We start from the raw sequence: 24,382 nt of genomic DNA on the forward strand, positions 1-24,382 counted from the left end.
ATAGCTTCTCTATACATTCGGGTATAATAATGTGAGGTCCTAGCTATCACGTTTGTCTCACTAAATTTTATTTTGTGATCACCGTCTTTGAAAAGCGTTCCGATACCACTGATTTGTCAATTTGTCCCAATCTACAGTTCCCTTTGAGTTCTGTTAGGCAAGTATTAACATTCCTTTTTGTTGTTCCAATATAAGCCATGCCACAGCTACACGGAATTTTATACACACCTGGGGTAGCTAAGGGGTGTCTTGCATCTTTTACCTATCTTAAACTTCCACTAATTTCCTTGGTATGTCGAAAGATTGTCTCCACTTGAAACTTGGCCAAAACTTTCCCAGTACGGTCCATGGTGTTATGAATAAATGGAAGAAAAACTTTTCAGCTGACGGTTGTTGTTGTCGTAAGAGCACAGCTGAAATTGCAGCAGCTGAATATTTGTGACAAGCACAATTATAAATTTCACATATGTGCTCCAAACATTTCGTGAGTTACCTGGCAGAATACATGTTCCATTGAGCGCCTCAACTTTTCTATAGAAAAGCCAGTTGTGTGTTAAATCGTTCATTATTTGTAATCTACGAAAGAACTGAAATAAATAAGAAAACTACCCTTGAAGTGTTGTCTTTTGGAATGTGTTTATGCTTTAAGATATATCAGACACAGGTGTGCTAAGTGACTGTCCTCAAAGTTTTAAGTTTTAAATGAGTATCAAATTCTCGATGATTTAAGATATTCATCACACATTCTCACACAGAACGTAATTCGTCTTGCATAAAAGAAAATTTACTTCGAAAGTAACGCTTCTCAAACTGCAATTCACAATAGTTTCCCATAACGTGTTGGAAATGTAAACAGTTGTGATGTCACACTCATCGCAAGCAGTTTGTTGATACAGAGTATTGCACAGTCTTCATCTTAAAGCCTTTGACACATTTTGCTGTTGGCAGACACTTATATGTGCGCTGTGCTTTGTTGTTGTAAATGGCACGTTTTCTTTGCAACGTTTTGGTGTTATTCTCCCATTTACATTTTATGGCATCAGTATTAATCTGCAGTAGCAAGCCAAAGTAAAATTCTTCATTAGAGTACCAGTTCTTTCCAGTTAAAATTACAGAAATTTAACTGAAAGCTAAAACATTTGAAAACTACCCAGAATTCTAAAAAGTTCCCAGGTTTTCTTCATACTTTTGCTCTTGCAGTAGGTTTGGCTTGTTCTCCCTCTAAAACATTATCTTCTTGTAGTAACCATTTGGATGGGAATAATTTGTGTGAAGGCAATTAATCTTTCCGTATGAGGGCCTGTCATCTGGGTGTTGCATCCTGGATTCTGGCCCACATTCCAGGATATTGTCTGTTTTCTGCTGCTGTTATAGGATAACTACTCTTATCTATGTTTTGTTTAGGGAAAGATGTCATGAACTCTGTTATATTGTCAACAGTGCTTGTGTTACTACCTACAAATATTTAAGTTATTATTTACTGTGTTGTTCCTCATTCTATTACTTACATTTTTGTGCCTCCTGTTTACACAACAGAAATTAATTTCCTTTCTCCTGGTAAATTTTGGAGGATAACGATTACCTTCACTGTTTCATGTATGTCTATTTCCTGTATTGTGATTGTCTCATGATTAAAATCTACCCCATTATTTATTAAATGTATCCATACCATCTAATAGTTTATCCACTCCCATCCATCCACTATACAAGATTATTTCTGCACAAAATAAGGTAATATCCTCACGAGGACCTGTACCAAAGGCTTTTCATCTGTGGAGTGTTTAAATGTTTAGACCAAGTCAAATGCCACTAAATATGTTTCTTTTAGATAGGATATAATGATTCTATTATTAACTTTTGACAATATTGTGAAAAGGATAGATTACTACTCACCAAAGCACGAAAGGCCTTCATCGGAAATACACACAAACAACTCGCCCAAACGCAATACACACACACAACCACAGTCTCTGGCTGTCAACGCCAGACTGCGAGCAGCAGCGCATGATGAAAGAAGCAATCTGGGTGGTGACGGTAAGAAGCAGACTTGGGGCAGAGAGGGAGTGGGATAGCAGTGCAGGGGTGGTGGACAGTAAAGTGCTGCCTGTGGGAGCATATAAGGATGAAGTGGAGAGAGGGTAGGGCAGCTAGGTGGATTCAGGAGGTTAGACAGAGGGCACAGGGAGGGGGAGGGGGGGGGTGGCAGTGTGAAAGGAGAGAAGTAAAAAGACAGTGGGTGCTTCAGTGGGATAGAGGGCTGTGTAGTGCTGGAGTGGGAACAGGAAAAGTGATAGATGGGTGTAGGACAATGACTAATGAAGGTTGAGGCCAGAGAGGGGTTGTGGGAACATAGGATATACTGTGAGGAGGATTTCCATCTGTGCATTTCAGAAAAGCTGGTGTTGGTAGGAAGGATCCAGGTGGCACAGGCTGTGAAGCAGTTGTTAAAATTAAGCTCATCGTGCAGCATTGCTCAGCAATTGGTGGTCCAGCTGTTTCTTGGTCACAGTTTGTCGATGGCCATTCATGCAGACTTTAATATATTTTAATTTAATTTATTTATTTAAGAAATTTGCTGAAGAAAATTCTCCACATCTTATTTATTTTTGGTATTTTTAGTTATGATTTCAGTGGTTTTATTTAGGTTCTAGCTTCAGTCTTTTAAAAGCTAAAGAATAGAAGTCCTTGGTTTTAAATACCACAGTAGAGCTAGATATATGTCCTGCAGCGTCGATCTTACTGATACTCCTCATCGGAACTGCTCCACCTGAAATCTCTAAAATGTTTATTTCGCTACAAAGATCATTCGGTACAACGAGGTGCTATGTTGTATGATGCATGTGGTTTGATGTGTCCAACTTTCTTATCAACGAAAAGTTTATTGCTTCTGAGATATTCTCTCAAAGTATATTGACCGTGAAAAGATGCCAGCCCACACTATCATTCCACACTGCACCTCCGATCGATCTACACCAGGTGATATCTGAAGAATGTTTGTCAAATCTTTTATAAATTGATAAATACACACCTTGAATGCGTATTATTTTCTTCAATTTGTCTATTGTGCCCTGGACTAACTAAACACTCACAATGGAGCTTAATAGCATAGTTCAATAATAGCAAAATCTCTCCAACATAAAACACGTCTGATCTCTGTAATTGCTTCACACAGAGTCCTCAGATATACATATTTGGTTACTTATTCCAGAGAGATGCGCCCGTAGCATGGAACGTCCAGTTCCTGGAGGCAGTTTATACTACTCTCGGCATTAATAATTCGCTGCACCTGAGTCAGAGTTTTTCACCACTTACGATCCATTACAGGACACACAGCTTGTTGGTTGTCATGCCCACGTAGAATGCAACACAGTGGTTGCAGCTTAGCTTGTACATCACATGACTGGTTTCAAAGGTAGCCCTGCCTCTGATGGCGTGGTGGTGGTGGGGGAGGGGGGGGGGGTGAAGGATGTATGGGACATGTCTTTCACCTAGACCTATTACAGGGATATGAGCCCTGAGGTAGGGGTTTCGGAGCAGGGGCTGTGTTGGGATGGACAAAGATATTGTTTAGGTTCGTTGGGCAGCAGAATACTACTGTGGGAGGGGTAGGAAGGACATTGGGTAGGACATCCCTCATTTAAGAGCACAACGAGAGGTAGTCCAGACTCTGGTGTAGAATGTGATTTTGTTGCCCCAGTCCTTCATGGCACTGAGCCATGAGGGGAATGCTCCTCTGTGGCCAGAGAGTGGGACTTTGGGTGGTGGGGGTTGACTGGAATGATAAGGCTCTGTTTTTGTACAAGGTTGGGAGGGTAATTAGGGTCGTGAAGGCCTCAGTGACACCCTTGGTGTATTTCAATAGGGATTGCTCGTTAGCACAGATGTGACAGTGAAGGGTGGCAAGACTGTGTGGAAGCGACTTCTTGATATGGAATGGGTGGTAGCTATCAAAGTGCTGATGGTTGGTAGGTTTGAGAGGGATGGAAGTATTGATGTAACCATCTTCGAGGTGGAGATCAACATTGAGGAAGGTGGTTTGTTAAGCTGAGGAGGACCAGGTGAAGGGAATGAGTGAGAAGATGGTGAGGTTCTCGAGGAATGTGGATAGGGTGCCCTCACCCTCAATCCAAGTCACGAAGATGCCATCAGTGAATCTGAAGTAGGTGAGGGGTTTGGGATTCTGGGTGATTATAAAAAATTCAGAAGCACATTATTAGGTAGGCATAGGATGGTGCCATGCGGGTGCCCTTGGCTGAATCCTGAATTTGCTTGTAAGTGATGTCTTCAAAGGAGAAATAATTGTGGGTAAGGATATAGTTGGTCGTGGCGATCAGGAAGGAGGTTATAGCTTTGGAATCTGTCAGGCCCTGGGAAACAGTGTTCAGTAGCGGCAAGGCCATGGGCATTAGGGACCTTAGCGTAAAGGGTGGTGATATCAATAGTAACAAGCAGGGCATCATGTGGTAAAGGAACAGGAACTATGGCGAGTCGGTGGAGGAAATGGTTGGTATCTTTTATATAGGAGGGAAGGTTGGGTGTTAGGCTGAAGTTGTTGGTCTAAGAGAGTAGAGTTTCTCTCATTGGGAGCATAGTAATCAGCCACAATAGGGCATCCTGGGTGGTTTTGTTTATGGACTTAGGAAGTATGTAGGAGTACGAGGAGTGGTAGGGGTGAGGAAAGGGACAGGCTTAGGGGAATTGTTCTGGGATGGGCCTAAGGATGTGAGGAGAGACTGGAGATCCTGCTGGATTTCTGAAATGGGGTCACTGTGGTAGGATTTGTAGGTAGATGAAACTGACAGCTGGTGGACTCCTGCCAGGTAATTCTTGCAGTTGAAAACAACAGTGGTGGAGCCTTTGCCAGTAGGTAGGATCATAAATTTGGGACCAGTTTTTAGGGGTGGTTTGTGGTTCTTTCTGCAGGTGGAAGGTTGGCTTTCATGTTGAGGGATGAATGATGGTGAGACAAGATTCGAGATTAAGAAATTCTGGTTAACAGGAGGTTGTGATTAGGGGCAGTTGGAGCACAGTTGGATAGAGGAATGAATGGAGTCAGGCAGGGTTCAACATTTATCTTTGGCTGAGTCTGAATGGTAGGGTTGGTGGTGAAAAAGTGTTTCCACTGTCTGGACTGGGAGAAGGAGAGCAGGTCTTTAACAAGTCCTGCATGGTTGAATTTGGGAGTGGAGCAAAAGCCAAGACCTATGAAAAGGACTGATACTCCTCTGTGAGGATAAGACTTTTGGAGGAAATGTCCATGACTGTGTTTCAGTTCTATGGGATCCAGGATTTTCAGATTTATAGCAGGAGAATTTTACCAATGAAGAGGAGATATTGCAAGGAGGCTTGGGCCTAATTACATGGTGTTGCAGGACTGTGTTGGAGAGGGTTAAGTACTGGTAGAATCTGAGCAGATGGAGGTCATTGTGGAAGGAGTAACAGGATGGAGAAATCTTCCATTTCATGTTGGCAGTTATTTCTACATGTAAATGTTTGTCTATTATTGACATGGTTGCTATGGTCAACTACTCCTTTTTATTTCTTCTCTTGTGACAAATCACACTTATTTGGTTTTTGCCAAATCAAACATTACTTCTTTTTAAATATTGGAAGTAATTTGGTCAACACTAAAGCATGTGCTGGTCTGTACATTCTTCACCATTTACTTTGGTTGTTCTGGGCAATATCCTGTTTTCTTCGTTACTTTTTTAAAAATTTTCATAAAAGTCTTTTCTTTTCACATCTCTTATCCATGTCCTGCACATGTGGTGCCAAAGTGAAGTGGTACAGTTCACTCGGGTTTATGTTTGCCTTACTTAAGGTACCTGTTTCATGAAGAGATCTCTCACACTGATGCTGTTCATAATACATTTACCTTGAATACCTTCTTACAGCCACCTTTTCACCAATTCTTAATGTAGTAGTCCTGCTATGCAGTGCACTAATTATACTGTGGGACTTCTTTTCCAACTGCATTGGGTCAAAGGCTGTAAAAGAGAGCTCATATTCTCTAGCAACTAGCTACAAAATCACTTAATCACTTTTTAAGGAACTCTTCTATGTTTAATGTTTCTCATAAACTGTAATAACATTGAGTGAACAGATCTCTTATTTACAGTATGCTCATAGCCAGTCTAGAAAGTGTCAAATGACAGGTAGGTAGTAAGTTAAGAGATTACATAGTATAGCTTCATATGTTCTGGGGCTAGACCATTGTCATCCAGCCACTTCTTCTCTGGAATCCACAGCATCCCTAAAGTGTGACTGCAAAGTGTAAACAGTCTCCCCATTGCAAATAAAGTTACTTGCTTGCCATTGCATATTGTGGATGCACTTTGCCCACATTTTGCCCTTCATATCTGCACATGAATTCAAAAATGTGTTGACAGTGGGTCATTCTTCCCATGCAACTAATTAAAGTCATGTTTCTCCACGAACATCTTCCATTGGTGTAGCAGAAAGAAGTGAAGCCTGTTGCTATGTTAAATTATAACATATCTCATTACAGGTTGTATCGTACAAAGAGTATGAAAGGAGGAAGATTGGGAAAGAAGGGTGGCTGATGACAGGAAGAGAGAGGTAGCAAGCACACAGCTTAGGGATGTTGCACTTGTAAGTTCACTCTGCCACTAGCTGCGGGAGTTGCTTGTGACCCACAGTTATATGGAGGAGTTGGTTAGGAAAGGGAGGCAAAACAGAGGAAGAGGGAAACTGCTAAAAGGGGAAGGCGAGTGTAATATCAGTGAATTACAGAACATGGGGACAGTGCTGAGATGGGTGTGGACAAGGACTATAAGGGGTCAAGGCCAGGAGGATTGCAGGATTGAAGTATGTGTTAGCTACATAGTTTATAGATGCTCTTATTAAGGAGGAGGAACCAGGTGGCATAAGTTTTGAAGCAGCCATAGAAGCTCAGCAGTGTGCTCCTCTAGTAGCAGTTCAGCTCTGTTCTTGGTCAATGTTTCGCGCATATTAGCTCTGCAAAAGTGACAACAGAGATGCTATAAGCCTATGATGGGGCTAGAATAGGATGTGATCCCGTGTGTGTGTGTGTGTGTGTGTGTGTGTGTGTGTGTGTGTGTGTGTGTGTGTGTGTGTGGTGAGGGCGGGAGTACATGGAGCAGGCCTTCAGCAGGGACATATTTAAGTTCTTCCAGGACAGAGTGTTACTGGGTGGTGATGGGTTGCTCCTTTGTAACTGGTTCATGGAGTTGTCTGAAGATTAGGGCACTCTGTGAAAATGGTATAATTCAGGGCTAAGTTTGGTATGTAATTCCTGTCTGTGAAGGCGCTAGAGAGACTTTCAGCATAATATTCCTGGGATTGCACAGCACTGTTTCCTCAGAAAAATTGATCTGTGACCACGAGACTTGATGGTGGGGTTAGTCCATTTCTCTGTACTCACTTTTCAAAATGACGTTTTTCCCAGCACTGGATGACTCGACAGAGACCTGGGATGTAGAAGTCAGCGGCTTTGGCTGTTTAGGAAATATTCTACCTCAAAAATCAGCTCATTATCACCCCCACTGCCTACCACCACACAATGGTTTCTTTGCCCATGGAAACAGGGAGAAGGTACTAGGTTCTGTATCTGGATAATGTGGGGAGAGATGGACCAGACTCAAAATTTGATAGAGGCAATGTGTGACACTGTGGCTAGTGCAGAGTGAAAGGTATTGTCAAGGGGCAAAAACACCCCCTTAGATAGCCTCCCACAACACCTTTTCATGACAGTCTCTGGTAATGATCTCAAAATATTTCAGTATTTGGCTCCTTGTTGGTCCGCACCGGTAGCTGAGTGGTCAGCGCGACAGACTGTCAATCCAAAGGGCCCGGGTTCGATTCCCGGCTGGGTCGGAGATTTTCTCCACTCAGGGACTGGGTGTTGTGTTGTCCTGATAATCATCATTTCATCCGCATCGACGCGCAAGTCGCCGAAGTGGCGTCAAATCGAAAGACTTGCACCAGGCAAACGGTCTACCCGACGGGAGGCCCTCATCACACAACATTTCATTTTCATGTGGCAGTTTGTCCTTTAAGAGAATAATTTTTTGGCATCATAAATTGGCAGCCAAAAAAAAAAAAAAGAAAAAATCCCAATGGTGATTGGTTCTTTGCCCTTTTCTGTAATGGTGAATGCCTTTTCCACTATTGCTTTGTTACTTTGTCTGGAAGTCATATATCCAGTCCTCAGAGGTAATTAGGAAACTAAATAAGTCATTTGGATTGGCCTAGCACAGTTGTAACATTTCTGCTGCTGTCGTGGTTTGGCAGGATTTTGAATGGGTGTGACTAGCCATGGAACCCAATGGGGGTTGCATTTTTATTGCTCAGTTTGCAGTGTCATAGTTTAGTGAACCATGAGGGCAGTTTTTAATGGTGAAAGGTGAACTTTACAGCATTTTAAGTAATTCTGTCTGTGGAGCAGAGTTTGTCCCCTCTCCCTCCCCACAGGAACGGTTTACAATTCATAAAGGTGCTAATGCCTGTGCTGTTGAGAGTCCCACATACACCACCACCACCACCACCACCACCACAATCATCCTAATGGATGCTAACCATTATCATGTTCAAAATGTCATGCAAGACATTGATACCTAATTGTAGACTGATTTTCACTGTTTCCTCTATCATCTTGATTGTCATATTTTTAATATGAGAGCCTCCACTTCTTTTCTGATTCCTGGCTCTTCACAGTAGCCGGTCTGTCACTTTATTCTTCCTAAAATGTATTTGACCACACTGGAAGCATCTGAACCACCTAACCACTATGTCATGTGATGGTGCATTGTTGCTGTACACTTTGTTGCAGTGATGTTCCCCTTTAAATGCAGAAAACAAATTACTGTATGATACTGCACTGTAGCAGTGAGCTATGCCATTTCATTTTCGCTCCTCTAGCAGTGTGGTGTAGTGATGTGACATGAGAATTTATATGTTACCAAACTACCGACATTTGCCTCCTAACAACACAAAAAATTGCTTACATAACTTTATCTTTTCAAGGTATCAATTAAAACTTTATGACTTAACCGTTGTATTGATATTTGTATTAATGGGGTACAACAAGTAGCTCGAATTGACAATTTGTATGCCCCCCCCCCCCCCCTTTTCCACAGATTTTTCAGTCTGCATTTTAACATAGCCTTCACCTCAATGATGTGAGCAGTTACCAGCAAAAACACATGGTTCAGGTTCCATGTTAAACTTAGGTCCCCTCTCCCTGGTTGGATAAGTGGGGTAGGTTAGAGACACGAAAGTTACCAAAGTGGGTGTCCAAGACTTGCAACAAACCATTGAGTTATTATTATTAAAATTATTATTATTATCATCATCATCATCATCATCATCATCATCATCATCATCTGTATACATATTTAAGCTTGTATGGAACCCTCTGAGTGTGAGTCCCACTCGCACTTTTTTTAAAGTCTCATGAGTTCATAAAGTTTGAATTTATTAACATATTTGTGTTAATTACCTGCATGTGTGGCATATTACAGAGCAGATGTACAGTTATGGGATTATTTATTTGTTGATGCTCTTGGTTTATGTTATTGGATGTTTATCATTAGTTAGCTGTCATGGCTTTGGAGTACCACAAGCCCAGACGACTAAAAAAAACTGCTTTTGAGTAACAGTTTGATACAATTAAACAAATTGTCAGCATGTTGATTATTAATTGTGAGTAAAGGTGATATGTTACTGAAACATTAATGTTTTTTAAATCAGAGTCCATACCAAGTTTCACAGTGTCATATTTCTAGACTAAATAATATGCCTTACCCTTGAGTGGGTAAGTATATTCCCACACATGTGGAAACACACACATACAGTTTGCTGTAATTACACTATCTCGCAATAGTAAATATTCAGTAACATTTGTTTTTTATGAGCTATTTTTAGTTTTCAGATTATTTTCACAAATTGTATATAATATGTATCATTTGTTTCAGACCAGATCAGCATTGAAGAGTTGGACATCATCTACAAAATACCTCATTGTGTGCCAATATCTGCTCATCATAGGTGGAACTTTGATGATCTGCTTGAGAAAATGTGGGAATACTTGAAGTTAGTGCGAATGTAAGTAACACCTTGCATTCCTTAGGATATTGCATATACAGGGTGTTTATAAGTAACCTTTAATTGTGAAAAGGATCAATAACTTACAGAAATGTGTGATACAGCACTGACTGCAATACATTTTCAAGTTATATTCCCACCTAACACTGTCAGTTCCCAAAGTTCTGACTCGGTGGCATGCAAAAATGAGTTCTTTTGACAGTCATCATGGAATCGTATTATGGTGCAGAGTGCACACTGTGTTGTTTATGGTTTCATGATCCTAATCCGGTGCAATTGAGCAAGTGTTACATTCATAGTCCAGATAAATCAATGAGACACAACAGCTTAGAATTGAATATGCCTGATATTACAGTGTGGAAGGTATTACAGAAAAGCCTGTTACTCAACCCCTACAAATTGGAACTGTTTCAGGCTTTAAGAAAAAAGTAATGAAGAAAACAAGCTGAATTTTGTGTAGAAATGTAGAAAATTCAGATTGAAAATGATTTTCTTAATAAAATTGTGTTCAGTGATGAAGCCACCTTCCATACCTGCAGTAAAGTGAATCAGCATAATATTTTGATGTAGGTTGAGCAGAAACTACATCACATAATCAAACATTTAAGGGACTCACCTAATATAAATGACTTTTGTGCTGTAAGCAGTAACAAAATTTATGGACCTTTATATTTGCCAAGTCAACTGTAGCTGTCCTGTCGTACCTGCGCATGCTATTTAATGCCTCTGTTACAACAGGATATGGGCACAGAATTTATTTCCCAGCAAAATCGCATTCCACCACTCACCCTCAAGCTGTTACGTATCTCTGTAGGAATATGCTGACTCGGATTGGACATAGTGGAACAATATCCTGGACGCCATGAGCACTTGATTTAACCACAGTGGACTTCAGTGTTGGACAGTGTGTTTGTTCCTCCGCTTCCAGGAAATGCCGACGAGCTGCGAGAACAGCTAACACTGGTAGTTGCCACCGTACATCAAGACTTGCTTCATAATATGTGGCAGGAAACTTATTACAGATGGGACATTTGCCATGTTACAAAAGGTAGACACATTGAACATATGTAAATAAAAATTGAAGATATACTGCAGTTAGTGCTATACCGAACATTTCCGTAAGTTATTTATCTTGTGCACAATGAAAGGTTACTTTCGTGTAACTACTTTATAAACACTTTGTATATGATATTCTATTAAAAAGAACCCAAAATTTTGTACCTGGTTACCAACACAAAATAAAATTGGGTAAAACAGGTGTAAGTGTAATAATGAACAATTAAGGATAAGAAAGAGCACTTTAATTGTTCTTAGGTGAACTCTTGCCATTTACTTTTAAAAAATATATCCTAAAATCAAACAAAAATTGTGATAGTCTGTAGCTGAATGATGGGTGGTGGAACCGCACGCTTAAAGATACAAAAATAACATAATTTCTCAAGCTTTTACAAGGTGTAGAACTTTGCTTCCGCCGTTTGCCAATAGGTGGCAACAACGGTAAGTAGCTGTCGAAAGAAACAGATCGCAGACATCAGGCAGTTAGCTTGGACCTCTGTCAACATAACCTCATTCAAACATTAGTCGATTTGTGTCTGCATCATAAAGTTGTTCTTGATTGAAAAAAAAATTCTCGTCATTTGCGGGAGGTGTTACTGATTTGTTTCAGTATGAAGAAAACAGCAGCTAAGTCTCATCAAATGCTCTCAAGCATGTATGGTAAGGATGCAATTAGTGAAAGAATGTGCCATGAATGGTTTCAATGCTTCAAGAATGGTGATTTAACGCCGTAGACCGGCATAATGGTGGAAGAGAGAATGTTTTCGAAGATGAAGATTGAACAGCGTTTGTGTGTTCGTGAACAGTTGCTTCAGAGACAAAAACTGAATGGATTTCTGCATCTCATTGTGACCGGGAACAAAAAACTGGTTTATTACGATAACCCTAAATGCAAAAAATCTTGGGGATATCTCGGCCATGGTTCCTTGTCGATGGCCAAACCAAATATTCACAGCTCGAAGATCATGCTCTGCATTTGGTGGGACCATCACGGCACCATGTACTATGAGGTGTTAAAACCAAGTGAAACAATCACAGGTGGTCATTATCAAACGCAATTAATGTGTTTGAGCAGACCATTAAAAGACAAACGGCCGCAATACAGCAAGAGGCATGACAAAGTGATTTTGCAGCACGACAATACTCTACACCCCATTGCAAAAGAAGTCAAAGCGTTAAAATGGGAAGTCCTACCCCACCCGCCATATTCTCCAGACATTGCTCCCTCTGATTATCACCTGTTCAGATCAATGGTACATGGCCTGGTTGACCAACTCTTCCAATCTCATGAAGAAGTCACAAATTGGATCGGTTCGTGGATTGCTTCAAAAGATGAACAATTTTTTCAACAAAGTATTCGTACCTGCCTGAAAGATAGGTGAAAGTAGTGGCCAGCTATGGAAAATACTTTGAATGATACATGTGCAACCAATTTGTTTCATTAAAGCCTCAAATGTTGGGGAGAAAACAGCAGAAGCAAAGTTGTACACCTTGTATTCTCTTTATATTAGCACAATGTTTGCTCTAAAATTAGAAAAAGAGCTAAGCTGAAGCAATTTTCAGATCTGTAGAGGGTGCGCATACTTCATCTGTAGGTGAGTCGATAAAGGTTCTTCATTTTTATTTGTTAGGTATCATAATCAAATTCTTTTGTGCTCGGTGTGGTCCAGTTCTACCAAAACGTAGTATTTGTAAGGTGTAGGCTGAAGTGTTCTGTGCCTTACTATGTGGAGAGTGGGAGTTGTTGAGATAACTATATGGTTCTGTGCTTCATATGACTAGCAGTCCTCCACTTTCAAAGCCATCTGACTGGTCTGATGCAGCTCACCATGACTTTTCTCTAGTGCCAACTTCTTGATTTTATAGTAGCATTTACACCCAGTGTCCTCAGTTATTTGTTAGATGTATTCCAGTCTCAGTCTCTCCTTGCAGTCTTTTCCTCTGCAATTCCCTCTTGTACCATGGAAGTTGTTTCTTGATGTCTTAACACATCCTAACATCCTGTCCCTTCTTCTTTTCAGTGTTCTCTGTGTATTACTCTCTTTGCTGATTCTGTGGAGAACCTCTTCATTCCTTATCTTATCAGTGCACCTAATATTCAGTATACTTCTATAGTGCCACGCCTTGAATGATTAGATTCTTTTCTTCTCAACTTTTCCCATAGTGCATGCTCCACTTCCATGAAATGCTGTGCTCCAGATGTACATTGTCAGAAATTTCTTCCTCGAGGTCAATGTTTGATATTAGGAGACTTGTTTTGGCCAGAAACTCCAGTTTTTTTCTGTTCTAGGCTGCTTTTTTGGTTCTTCTTGCTTTGTCTGTCATAAATTAATTTGCTTCCAAGGTAGGAGAATTCCTTCACTTTGTCTACTTTGTGGTCCGCAATTTTGATGTTAAGTTCCTCATTAATCTCATCTCTGCAACTGTAGTCATTTTTGACTTTGTTCGGTTCACACTCAGTCCATATGTTGTGCCCAGTAGACTGTTCATTCCATGCAATATGTCCTGTGATGTTCTCTCGCTTCCACTGAGGTTAGCAATCTCATTAGTGAATCCTGTCATTCATACCTTTTCCCCTTGAATTTTGATCCCACACCTGAACCTATTTATTAGTTCCACCATTGCTTCTTTGATGTACCTTTAAACAGTAGAACACAAAGGCTGAATCCTTGTCTTACCCCCATTTTAAGCTAAGCACTTCATTCTTGATCTTAGATTCCTATTGTTCCTTGTCAGTTCTTACATTTATTGTACCAATATTATGAGAAGGAAAGTTGCTACTCACCATATAGCAGAAATGCTGAGTTGTGTGTGTGTGTGTGTGTGTGTGTGTGTGTGTGTGTGTGTGTGTGTGTGTGTGTGTGTGTGTGCCCGCGCGTGCGCGTGTGCGTGTGTGTGTGCGCGCGTATGTGTGTGTATTGTTGGCAAAGGTCATTGGGCGAAAGCTTTAAGTGTGAAGCTCTTTTTGTTGTGCCTACCTGCAACTCAGCATCTCCACTATATGGTGAGCAGCAACTTTCCTTCTCATAATATTGTTACATTCCCTCCTGGATTTTCCATTGTTTGACTTAACACACATTGTATATTATCTGTCTTCCCCAATAGCTTATAATGATTTTTTTGAGTATCTCGAACATCTTGCACCATTTTACATTGTTTCATGGTATTTCTAGATTGAGAAATCCAGTGAACTTGCCCTTGATTTTTCTTAAATCTTTCTTGAGCTATCAAGTACATCAGAACTGCCTGTAGAGCCTTTATCTTTCCCAAAGTGAAAATGATTGTCATGAACAGATCCTCAGTTTTCATTTCCATTCTTCTGTACATTATTTGTATCAGCAACTTTGATTCATGAACTGTTAAGCAAATTGGGGGGTTATTTCTCACACTTATCTGCACTTGCCATCTTTGGCATTGGGTGGATGATAATTTTCCGAAAGTGGATGGTACATCTCTAGTCTCATAGATTTTCAGAAATTCTGAAGAAATGTTACCTATGCCTTCCACCTTGCTTGACTGCAAGTCTTCTAAAGTGCTGTTAAACTCTCATTAATATTGAATCAACTATGTCATGAGTATTGACACCCTGAGTCTTCTACTGTAATGTCATCAGTCGGCTCCTCCCCTGCATTTAATGGTGGAATTCCTCTTGTGCCCTTTAATGTTGACTTCTTTGCTTTTAATTTCACGGAAGGTTGTTTCGACTTTTCTCTATCCGAATCTGTCATTGGAAATAAGCATTTTCAAAATCCTGCAACCACTTCACCTTAGCTTTCCCTGTGCTTTTTATTAATTTAATTTCTGTTTTATATTGCTGTATTCAAACCAATTTCCTGTGAGCATTTTTGTATTTCCTTCTTCCATCCATCAGTTGAAGTATTTTCTCTGTTTACCCAAGGTGGTTTTTACATTCCTTGTACCTGTATTTATCTGTCCAACTTCTGTGATTTCCCTTGTTAGAGGTATCCATTACTCTTCCAGAGAACTGCTGCCATGGTATCCATAATCACAGTATAGAACTTTAGTATCCCGCTCCTTTCTACTTTGATTCTCCCTGTTGATTCTCTTAACCTTAAGCCTACTTTCTTGTCATTACTAAATTGTGGTCTGTGTCTATATCTGCTCCTGGGTATGCCTCATAATCTAGTATCTGATATTAGTATCTCCGTTACACCACATTGTAATAAAATGTTACACCACATTGTAATAAAATGGCATCTACATGTGTCTTCAGGCCTTTTGCAAGTTTATCACCTCCCTTTGATATTTTCAACTGTGTATTCACTATTACGAGTTGAAGATCACTGCTGAAGTTCTGTCTCTTTATATTGCCAAGTACACATACAGAACCCTGTCTTCTGTTGTTTCCCCTACTACCGAATTTGTCACCCATGATTATCAGATTTTCATCTCCCTTAATGTACTGAAATATGTGTTTAATATCCTCATATACTTACTTCCATCGTGTCTTCATCTTCTGCTTGTGATGTTGGCATGTATATCTGAACAGTTGTTTTTGTTGGCATTGGTTTGCTGTCGATTCTGATGGGAACAGTCTTATCACTGAATTGTTTGAAATAACTCACTCACTACCCTACCTTCCCATAAGTAATGAATCCTACTCAAGTTATACCATTTTCTACTGCTATAGATGTCACCCTATATTTGTCTGACCAGAAATAATTATCTTCTTTCCATTTCGCTTCACTGATATACTCGCCTGGATAGCTGTGCACCTTAAAGTGCCTCTTTCAGGATGGGGAGATGCGCTGGCCCTAGATTCAGTCTGCACCGCAGATTAACGATCAGGGTCGGTTTGTCAGCCAGCCTGTGTGTGGTTTTTAGGTGGTTTCCCACATCCTACCAGGTGAATACTGGACTGGTACCCATGTCCAATCTCAGTTACACAATGCACCAACATTTAGCAAATTTTTGCTCACTTTCGCATGAATAACTGTACACACAAACATTTGGGCTACGCACCTTCTGTCCTGAGAGGTAACAGGGTTGTGACAAAAAGGGCATCTGGCCACCCCTTAAATTAACCACGAAAAATCCATTCATAACAATGCTGACACCTGCACCGCTGCAGGCGAAAGACACAAGAAATAGAAGTTTTCACCTCACTGCTCTCCCACTACATTTAAACTGAATCTTTACATTTCTCATTTGACAAAGCTTACCTATCAAGTTCAAACTTCTGACTTTCCACACTTCTACTCGTGTAGACTGCTGCCTTTTCATGGTTATTCATTCTTCTCATGGTGACCTCCCCCTTGGCAGTCCTGTCCCAAATATCCCAATGTGAGACCAATGCAGAGTGTTTTGCCAGTGGAGAGAGCATTATTTCACTTTTTCAGTTATCAGTAAAGAGTGTGTCAAAAATTACATATACTAAGTTTTATAAGAGATAAACATATTGTTTTTTACATGACAAAAATATCACAGGTGTATCATTTCTGTGCTGCCCGACATCTGGGGAGGACAGGAGGAGGAGAGGGGGGTTTCAGATGGAACCTTTACAAGACACCGGTAGACATTTCAGGAGGGCTGGTTGCCTGTAAGGATGAAGCTGCAGCCATTATTTATAAACACTTGGTTGTTTTGAATATTTTAGATGACCACTAACATACAAATTTCAGATCTGCAGTATGTAAATGGGCGACACTTTCACCAACACCTCTAAAACAACAGTCATCAGTTTGAACACCATCTCTATCAGCAGTGTCAAAATATTCCCGCAGCCCTAGTGAGGAAATGATGCCCTTATGAAATATTTGTTCCATAAAAAAAAATTTTACCACCTCTAAATGCTCTAAAATTTTGTAAATGAAGTTTATTTCATACCTTGTACTTGAGCAATCAGTGTGTGTTTCCTTGCTTCAGTACGGTGTAATGAAAAATTACTGCATCACTCATCTTTAAATATGGACATTGTTCTCTCACCATTTGAAGCAGTTGATAAATTTATGAGTGTCTCAGTCAAATAGTTATCTCTGTTTTCTAAATCAAACATAATGGTCAAAAGATGCTGACTAAACCAAAGTTAATTCATTGTACTGACCAGTGTTACTTTAATGTGTTACAGATACACAAAACCTAAAGGGCAGCTTCCTGACTACGAGTCACCTGTTGTACTTCACTCTGATAGACGCAGTGTGGAAGACTTCTGCAACAAGCTTCATCGCTCAATAGCGAAAGAATTTAAATAGTAAGTTTGCAGAATTGCAACAATTGAGTATAAATTATATTTTTAGAGTAATTCACCACTAGAGGTGTAGATTACATCCAGAACATTAAACAGAAGCAGTGCAGTTGTCTTAGCATTCATAGTAATTATTTTTGTCTCATAAATAGGAAGCAATCACTCAGAATAACCTGTTTCTGAAATAACCAATTTTCAGTTTTTTATGCTTTTTATTTCCTGTGATAAATGTTGAAATCAAACAAAGCTTGAAATAGTTTGACTCTCTCAGATTCAAGACACATAGAATCAAAAATATTAGATTAAATAGGCAAGTAAAAGAAAATGTAGCCCATCAACCGTTCACTTCTTTTCTGGGAAAAAGATAAATCACCATTTTTCTCCGATTGATTCTAATTTTTTGAGACTCTGTTCAAAAATTATGTTGTAATTGGGGATCTCACCCTTATTCGTGTGACCTAAAGGGTGAAAACTGAGGTTGAAGAATACTGTTTTTCATGTTCATTTGTCCGTTTTCAAGAGCTACAAGCAGATAAAGGTATATTATGTAGACACAGGCAGCAGATTAGCTAATTTCTACCTATATTGTATACTATGGATGAATTATTTTTAAGTTATTGCTGTTACCACAATTTCCTTCCTCTTTTATTATTTCATAGAAATGCCAGACAGATCTTTAATCTTTTGTGGCAAACAAAGCAGTGTACTTCATTACAGTGTCACTTGGTAAAAATGTTTCCAGTCTAGATTTGGTGCCATTCTGAAATACGACAGATGTCTGGTGACAACAGCAAGAAACTACCATAAAGACAAAGTGCGTACAAGCCTTTGCACAGTGTGAACATGCACATGTTAACTCACGACATGCAGCAACAGGGATACTATTGTATCAGCGATGCTGTACCTGTGCTTATCCCATGTGTTTATTGCTCATTTTTGTTGGCATTGTTGTTAAAATAGCACTGAATGCGTTTCCCATTTTCTATGATAATGCAATATTTTATGAATAAAAGTTAATTATTTCTTAAAAAACAATTAAAAATTAAAAATCTTAGCAAAAACATTTTAAAAGGGAAAAATTTTAGCACTGCTGCTATGGATAATTGCTATATTAGTTTTTTTACTCAGTTATTAGTAAAAATAAAAAAACCATCTACACTCCTGGAAATGGAAAAAAGAACACATTGACACCGGTGTGTCAGACCCACCATACTTGCTCCGGACACTGCGAGAGGGCTGTGCAAGCAATGATCACACGCACGGCACAGCGGACACACCAGGAACCGCGGTGTTGGCCGTCGAATGGCGCTAGCTGCGCAGCATTTGTGCACCGCCGCCGTCAGTGTCAGCCAGTTTGCCGTGGCATACGGAGCTCCGTCGCAGTCTTTAACACTGGTAGGATGCCGCGACAGTGTGGACGTGAACCGTATGTGCAGTTGACGGACTTTGAGCGAGGACGTATAGTGGGCATGCGGGAGGCCGGGTAGACGTACCGCCGAATTGCTCGACACGTGGGGCGTGAGGTCTCCACAGTACATCGATGTTGTCGCCAGTGGTCAGCGGAAGGTGCACGTGCCCGTCGACCTGGGACCGGACCGCAGCGACGCACGGATGCACGCCAAGACCGTAGGATCCTACGCAGTGCCGTAGGGGACCGCACCGCCACTTCCCAGCAAATTAGGGACACTGTTGCTCCTGGGGTATCGGCGAGGACCATTCGCAACCGTCTCCATGAAGCTGGGCTACGGTCCCGCACACCGTTAGGCCGTCTTCCGCTCACGCCCCAACATCGTGCAGCCCGCCTCCAGTGGTGTCGCGACAGGCGTGAATGGAGGGACGAATGGAGACGTGTCATCTTCAGCGATGAGAGTCGCTTCTGCCTTGGTGCCAATGATGGTCGTATGCGTGTTTGGCGCAGTGCAGGTGAGCGCCACAATCAGGACTGCATACGACCGAGGCACACAGTGCCAACACCCGGCATCATGGTGTGGGGAGCGATCTCCTACACTGGCCGTACACCTCTGGTGATCGTCGAGGGGACACTGAATAGTGCACGGTACATCCAAACTGTCATCGAACCCATCATTCTACCATTCCTAGACCGGCAAGGGAACTTGCTGTTCCAACAGGACAATGCACGTCCGCATGTATCCCGTGCCACCCAACGTGCTCTAGAAGGTGTAAGTCAACTACCCTGGCCAGCAAGATCTCCGGATCTGTCCCCCATTGAGCATGTTTGGCACTGGATGAAGCGTCGTCTCACGTGGTCTGCACGTCCAGCACGAATGCTGGTCCAACTGAGGCGCCATGTGGAAATGGCATGTCGAGCCGTTCCACAGGACTACATCCAGCATCTCTACGATCGTCTCCATGGGAGAATAGCAGCCTGCATTGCTGCGAAAGGTGGATATACAGTGTACTAGTGCCGACATTGTGCATGCTCTGTTGCCTGTGTCTATGTGCCTGTGGTTCTGTCAGTGTGATCATGTGATGTATCTGACCCCAGGAATGTGTCAATAAAGTTTCCCCTTTCTGGGACAATGAATTCACGGTGTTCTTATTTCAATTTCCGGGAGTGTATTAAGAGACCAAACAAATACCAAAAAATAGCATTTACTCATAATTTAAGTATCGGTATAGGTTTCAACTGGTTGCTTTTTCCCATCTCTAACACACATCCAAGAGCATTTTAATATATCCAGTCTTTAACCAAAACCTAAGGCATGAATAATAAGCAGTCTTTCAGTATGTAATAAAACATACAAAATTAAATAAGAATGGGAGAAATTTAGAAATGAAAAGGTTTAGGGAAAAAAGTGAGCTATTAGGAAGACTTACATAAGATAGCAGTATGCCTGTGCTTCTACAGAAGTTGAATGGCTTGTGGATGACTGTCACTTCTTTATAAGAAGTGGAAGGTGGTGTATTATTAGTGGGTAGTGAGAAAAGATTGTGTGTAGAATCAGACTTGAAAAGCGTGCTAAAATTCGACAATTTATTGAACATCTCATGTTCAGTGGTCCATATCTCCACCTACTTGTCCCTGTGTTTGACATTTAAAGTGTTCTAGCAGCTTTCCTTCGAATACTCCGCAGACTTAATGGCTCTGATACTTGGATAAACACTGACATAACTATAATAAGCTCTTGCATCATAAATGGAAACTGACCAAGTGAGGCCTCTTTAAGTGTTCTTGATAATCTTCAAGTTACCCTAAAGACTTGCCCACAAATTAGGAGATAGAATTTACATCATCATTTACTGTTCTCCATTCTGCAACCATCATTGGGCTCTGGTCTTCGTGGAGAAGAATAGAAAGGCAGCTGCACTCCATGTTATTTGGGTGTAACTGTATGTCCTCTGCCTAATGCATATTATTTCTTAATGCTTGGCCATATACCAGTGTCCACTTCTCTTTTCCTTTTTTTGATTGTAGGGATGTACCATATGTAATATGCCAGTACTTTGGGTTATAGCAGAATTTTCACAAAGGGGCCAACTCTCACAGAAGTAGTGTAGTTTTCAGTGCATTGAGCACTTAAGTTTTCTGTTTACATACACCTTTTGGCCATTTTCTAAATGAACTTCAAAGTGGGGCCAGTTGTAGAAGCACTCATGATTGTGGCGACCTGAAAATGCAGCATCCATTTTTGGCGAAATTAGAACTTTTTTCTTTACAAATGAGCAAATGTGTAATTTTGAAATGTTGCACACTACATTCCCAAGGACAAAGCCTCAGTGCTGTAAAATGGATTGCTACAAAAAAGATATTAGAGATAAAAATTATAAAAGTGAGAATAAATTGCTTTTTGACCAGAATGTTCACTTCTGTAAAAACTTATAACAGTTCCTCTTTGTTTTTCCCTGAAATAGACTTTTCTTGTTTTCTTCTTTTGGCTCTACTTAAGCTTTCACAATTATTTCCGTTAACAAGGAGAGCGTTTTCTCACTATTGTACAAAGTGCTTCTCTTTATCCCCCCCCCCCCCCCCCCCCCGAGCATTACAGATTCAGCAAAACACTGATCTCAGATCTGTAGCACATAATCCCTGATTAGCATGTTGCAGAGCCCTTTCTTGAATATTCATCATCATTTGACACAGATAGAATTGTAAGATACTTAGAGTAAGTTGACCAGTTCGCTGAACATTATAAACTGGCAGTTATGTGGGTGCATAAACAAATGAGAACTTTAAATTGCCCAAGGGAAGAAGCGCAGTGGGGGGAAACAAGCCCTGCCACTCTCTTGCAAGGCTGGCAGCCTAACCCTTCAATTGTTACTCCAACTGCAGTCCAGGCTAAAATACTTCTCATTATGAGAGATTCAGTGTAGTATGAGAGTGATGTAGTTTTTGTAGTGGAATATTTATTTATGAACCATCGAATCTCCTCCACCAATAAAGTCCATTAGGGGTTGCATATTGGTGATTGCCTGGATTTCAAACTTGATGCAAAGTTGGATGTTAAAATAATATTTTCCAACATGTAGATGAATCCATTTAACAACAGATGTGTTTTCTGAAAGCAGTTACAAAGATATTCACACAACAGCTGTTACACACTTTGCGTCATTACATTGGCCAAACTGTGATGGACTTAAAGTGCTTTGCGTCGCACAATATATACCTTCTCTTAACAATGAAAGGTTCTTTGGCCCATTGTCAAAAACAATTGCATTTACTGATTTTATAATGAAAAGTTAATGATTTGCAACAAACTGTAAATAAGGTTCTAAAGACAATAAATCACGATTCATTCTGAATGCATTTCTAAATATTGTTCTTTTGACTTGTGCAGAAATGTGCTTAAGAAGTTACATTTACAATACTTATAATAAAATCATTAATTACATTTTGATTTCACATTGGATGTACTCTGAACATTATCTGAGGTACAGTACAAAATGGAATTTCAGATTACAGTTCTGTAGGAAAATTTTGTAGTACCAAAATGACTGAAAATCAATAGTGTTTACATCAGAATGTTTGAGCACTGTTGGTGAAAAAGTTAATTACAACTGATCTAATTTGGTTTTTCATTATTTACATGATACATAAAGGGCAGAAATCACATTACGTACATCGGATGACAGATAAATGTTCAAAAAGTCTCTCTTTACATAAGTTGAAATTAACAAATTTTACTATTAATTATTGGTTTCATTACAACATAGATATTTCTCCTAACATTTCTGTGGGAATGTGCAATAATGCAATCACGCGAATGAAATTATAAATTTTTCTGAAATTTACGACAGATTACATCATCAGGTTTTATAACTAATTACAGCTGTCTGCTAATTACAGGTAAATGATGTGAAATAATTTAAATGATGCTGATTCGGTATATAAGTGAACCATACAGTTTAATTCACTGATAGGAATTATGAAAAACCAAAATTTATCATTGTCCCTTACATATTGTGGAACAAGTAATACACACAATCTACTAAACTTTTAGTGCTATTGAAGCTTTGGTTAACTATCCTATAAGTTGTCTATAGCCTGCATTTCATTATTCTGCAAAATCAGAACTAACAAATGGTCATAAGGATTGATGATCCTTTCTGGTGTCATAAGAGTCAGTCTCAAACACCATGATGAATCATGATGCTTCTCCTCACTGATTTCAAAATCAGAAAAGAAATGAATGAGCAACACACAACCCAAAGTAAAGAAGATTGTACGAATCATTTGGTGATTGCTACTGCGCAATTGCTTGTTGAAGTTAGCAGCATTGAAGCAAGATATTTCAGGCCGGACCTCTGTTGTTACCTTATGCTACCATAATTCAAAATACCCTCACCTAAAACTGTGATGTTACAAAATGTGTGCATAATACCAACTGTAGCTAGCTGACACAACATACGTATTTCTCTCTAATAACTTCAGTCTTTCCCAGTACATAAAAGTTTCCCTATCCTTAGCCAGAACCCAGTCCCACATACCATTCCTGAATTAAGAACGTAGGCTTCTGCGGCCGGTGTCATAGCGATTAAAATTCTTCTGGGTATTATGCCACATCATTGCTAAAAACTAACAACAAAAATAAACAAAAACCAACGTTTTGGCTGAATTGCAACGGCCTTCCTCAGGGCACGACTGTTTTGCATGAGGATGGGTGCTTCTATTTATTACAGATTATCAATGTCTGACATCACTGTTGTAAAACTTTTAATTGGCCCTCTAATATGATTGGCTGGTCATGACATAAGGGAAGATGGAAAGAAAGAGTCTATTCGTGGATGTCCATGTCGCCAACGATTGGTAACTGTCCGCCAAACAGCGAGCGGTTGCAGGGCAGAAGCTACACGGGACACGGACGCATCTGCACAAACAGCTGTGGAGCAACTGTCAGTCCACTTCCGCACACACCAGGAGGAAACTTGCCAACCAGAAGATTGGCGGACAGTTACCAATCGTTGACAACATGGACATCCACAAATAGCCTCTTTCTTTCCAGATTTCCTTACATCATGACCAGCCAATCATATTAGAGGGCCAATTAAAAGTTTTACAACAGTGACGTCAGACATCGATAGTCTGTAATAAATAGAAGCACCTATCCCCATGCAAAACCAGTCGTGCCCTGAGGAAGGCCGTTGCAATTTAGCCGAAACGTCGGTTGTAGTTTATTATTGTTGTTAGTTTTTAGCAATGATGAATTTTAATCAGTGTTCCTGAATTGTTGCCTAGTTCATGGAATTTTCATATCTGGCTGCAACCCCTCCTTCCACAATTATGTGTGTTCAAATTCTGACTGTCCATAGCCCTAACCAACACAGCCATGCAAAACCATGTACATTAGGCTCAAATTTGCCTGCAATACCTCCTCTCCAATCCTAAATTCCTGTACTCCATCCAGATGGAAACTCTGTCCAGGAACTAATGACACCTCAAGAAACTCTCCAACCTGTTCATCTCCTCCTTCCGCCTTGAACTGCCATCATCCACCTATTTAAAAGAGCCTTCAAACATCACCCGCATCCTATCATGGCCAAAAACCCTGTCTTGCAGACCACATACAGTTACCTCAT

At 40.3% G+C, this 24,382-nt stretch overlaps 1 protein-coding gene across 1 annotated transcript in view; it reads left to right on the forward strand.

Moving 5' to 3' along the window:
• The window catches only part of LOC126362583 (GTP-binding protein 128up), a 52,135-nt gene that overhangs the window by 21,702 nt on the left and 6,051 nt on the right, over positions 1-24,382 (forward strand). Inside the window, exons 6-7 of the mRNA XM_050007892.1 lie at positions 9,957-10,086; positions 17,231-17,353. Coding sequence (XP_049863849.1) covers positions 9,957-10,086; positions 17,231-17,353 — 253 coding nt within the window. The remainder of the gene's footprint in view (positions 1-9,956; positions 10,087-17,230; positions 17,354-24,382) is intronic.

The sequence above is a fragment of the Schistocerca gregaria genome, chromosome 1 (genome assembly GCF_023897955.1).
Source record: "Schistocerca gregaria isolate iqSchGreg1 chromosome 1, iqSchGreg1.2, whole genome shotgun sequence".
Taxonomy (NCBI): domain Eukaryota; kingdom Metazoa; phylum Arthropoda; class Insecta; order Orthoptera; family Acrididae; genus Schistocerca; species Schistocerca gregaria.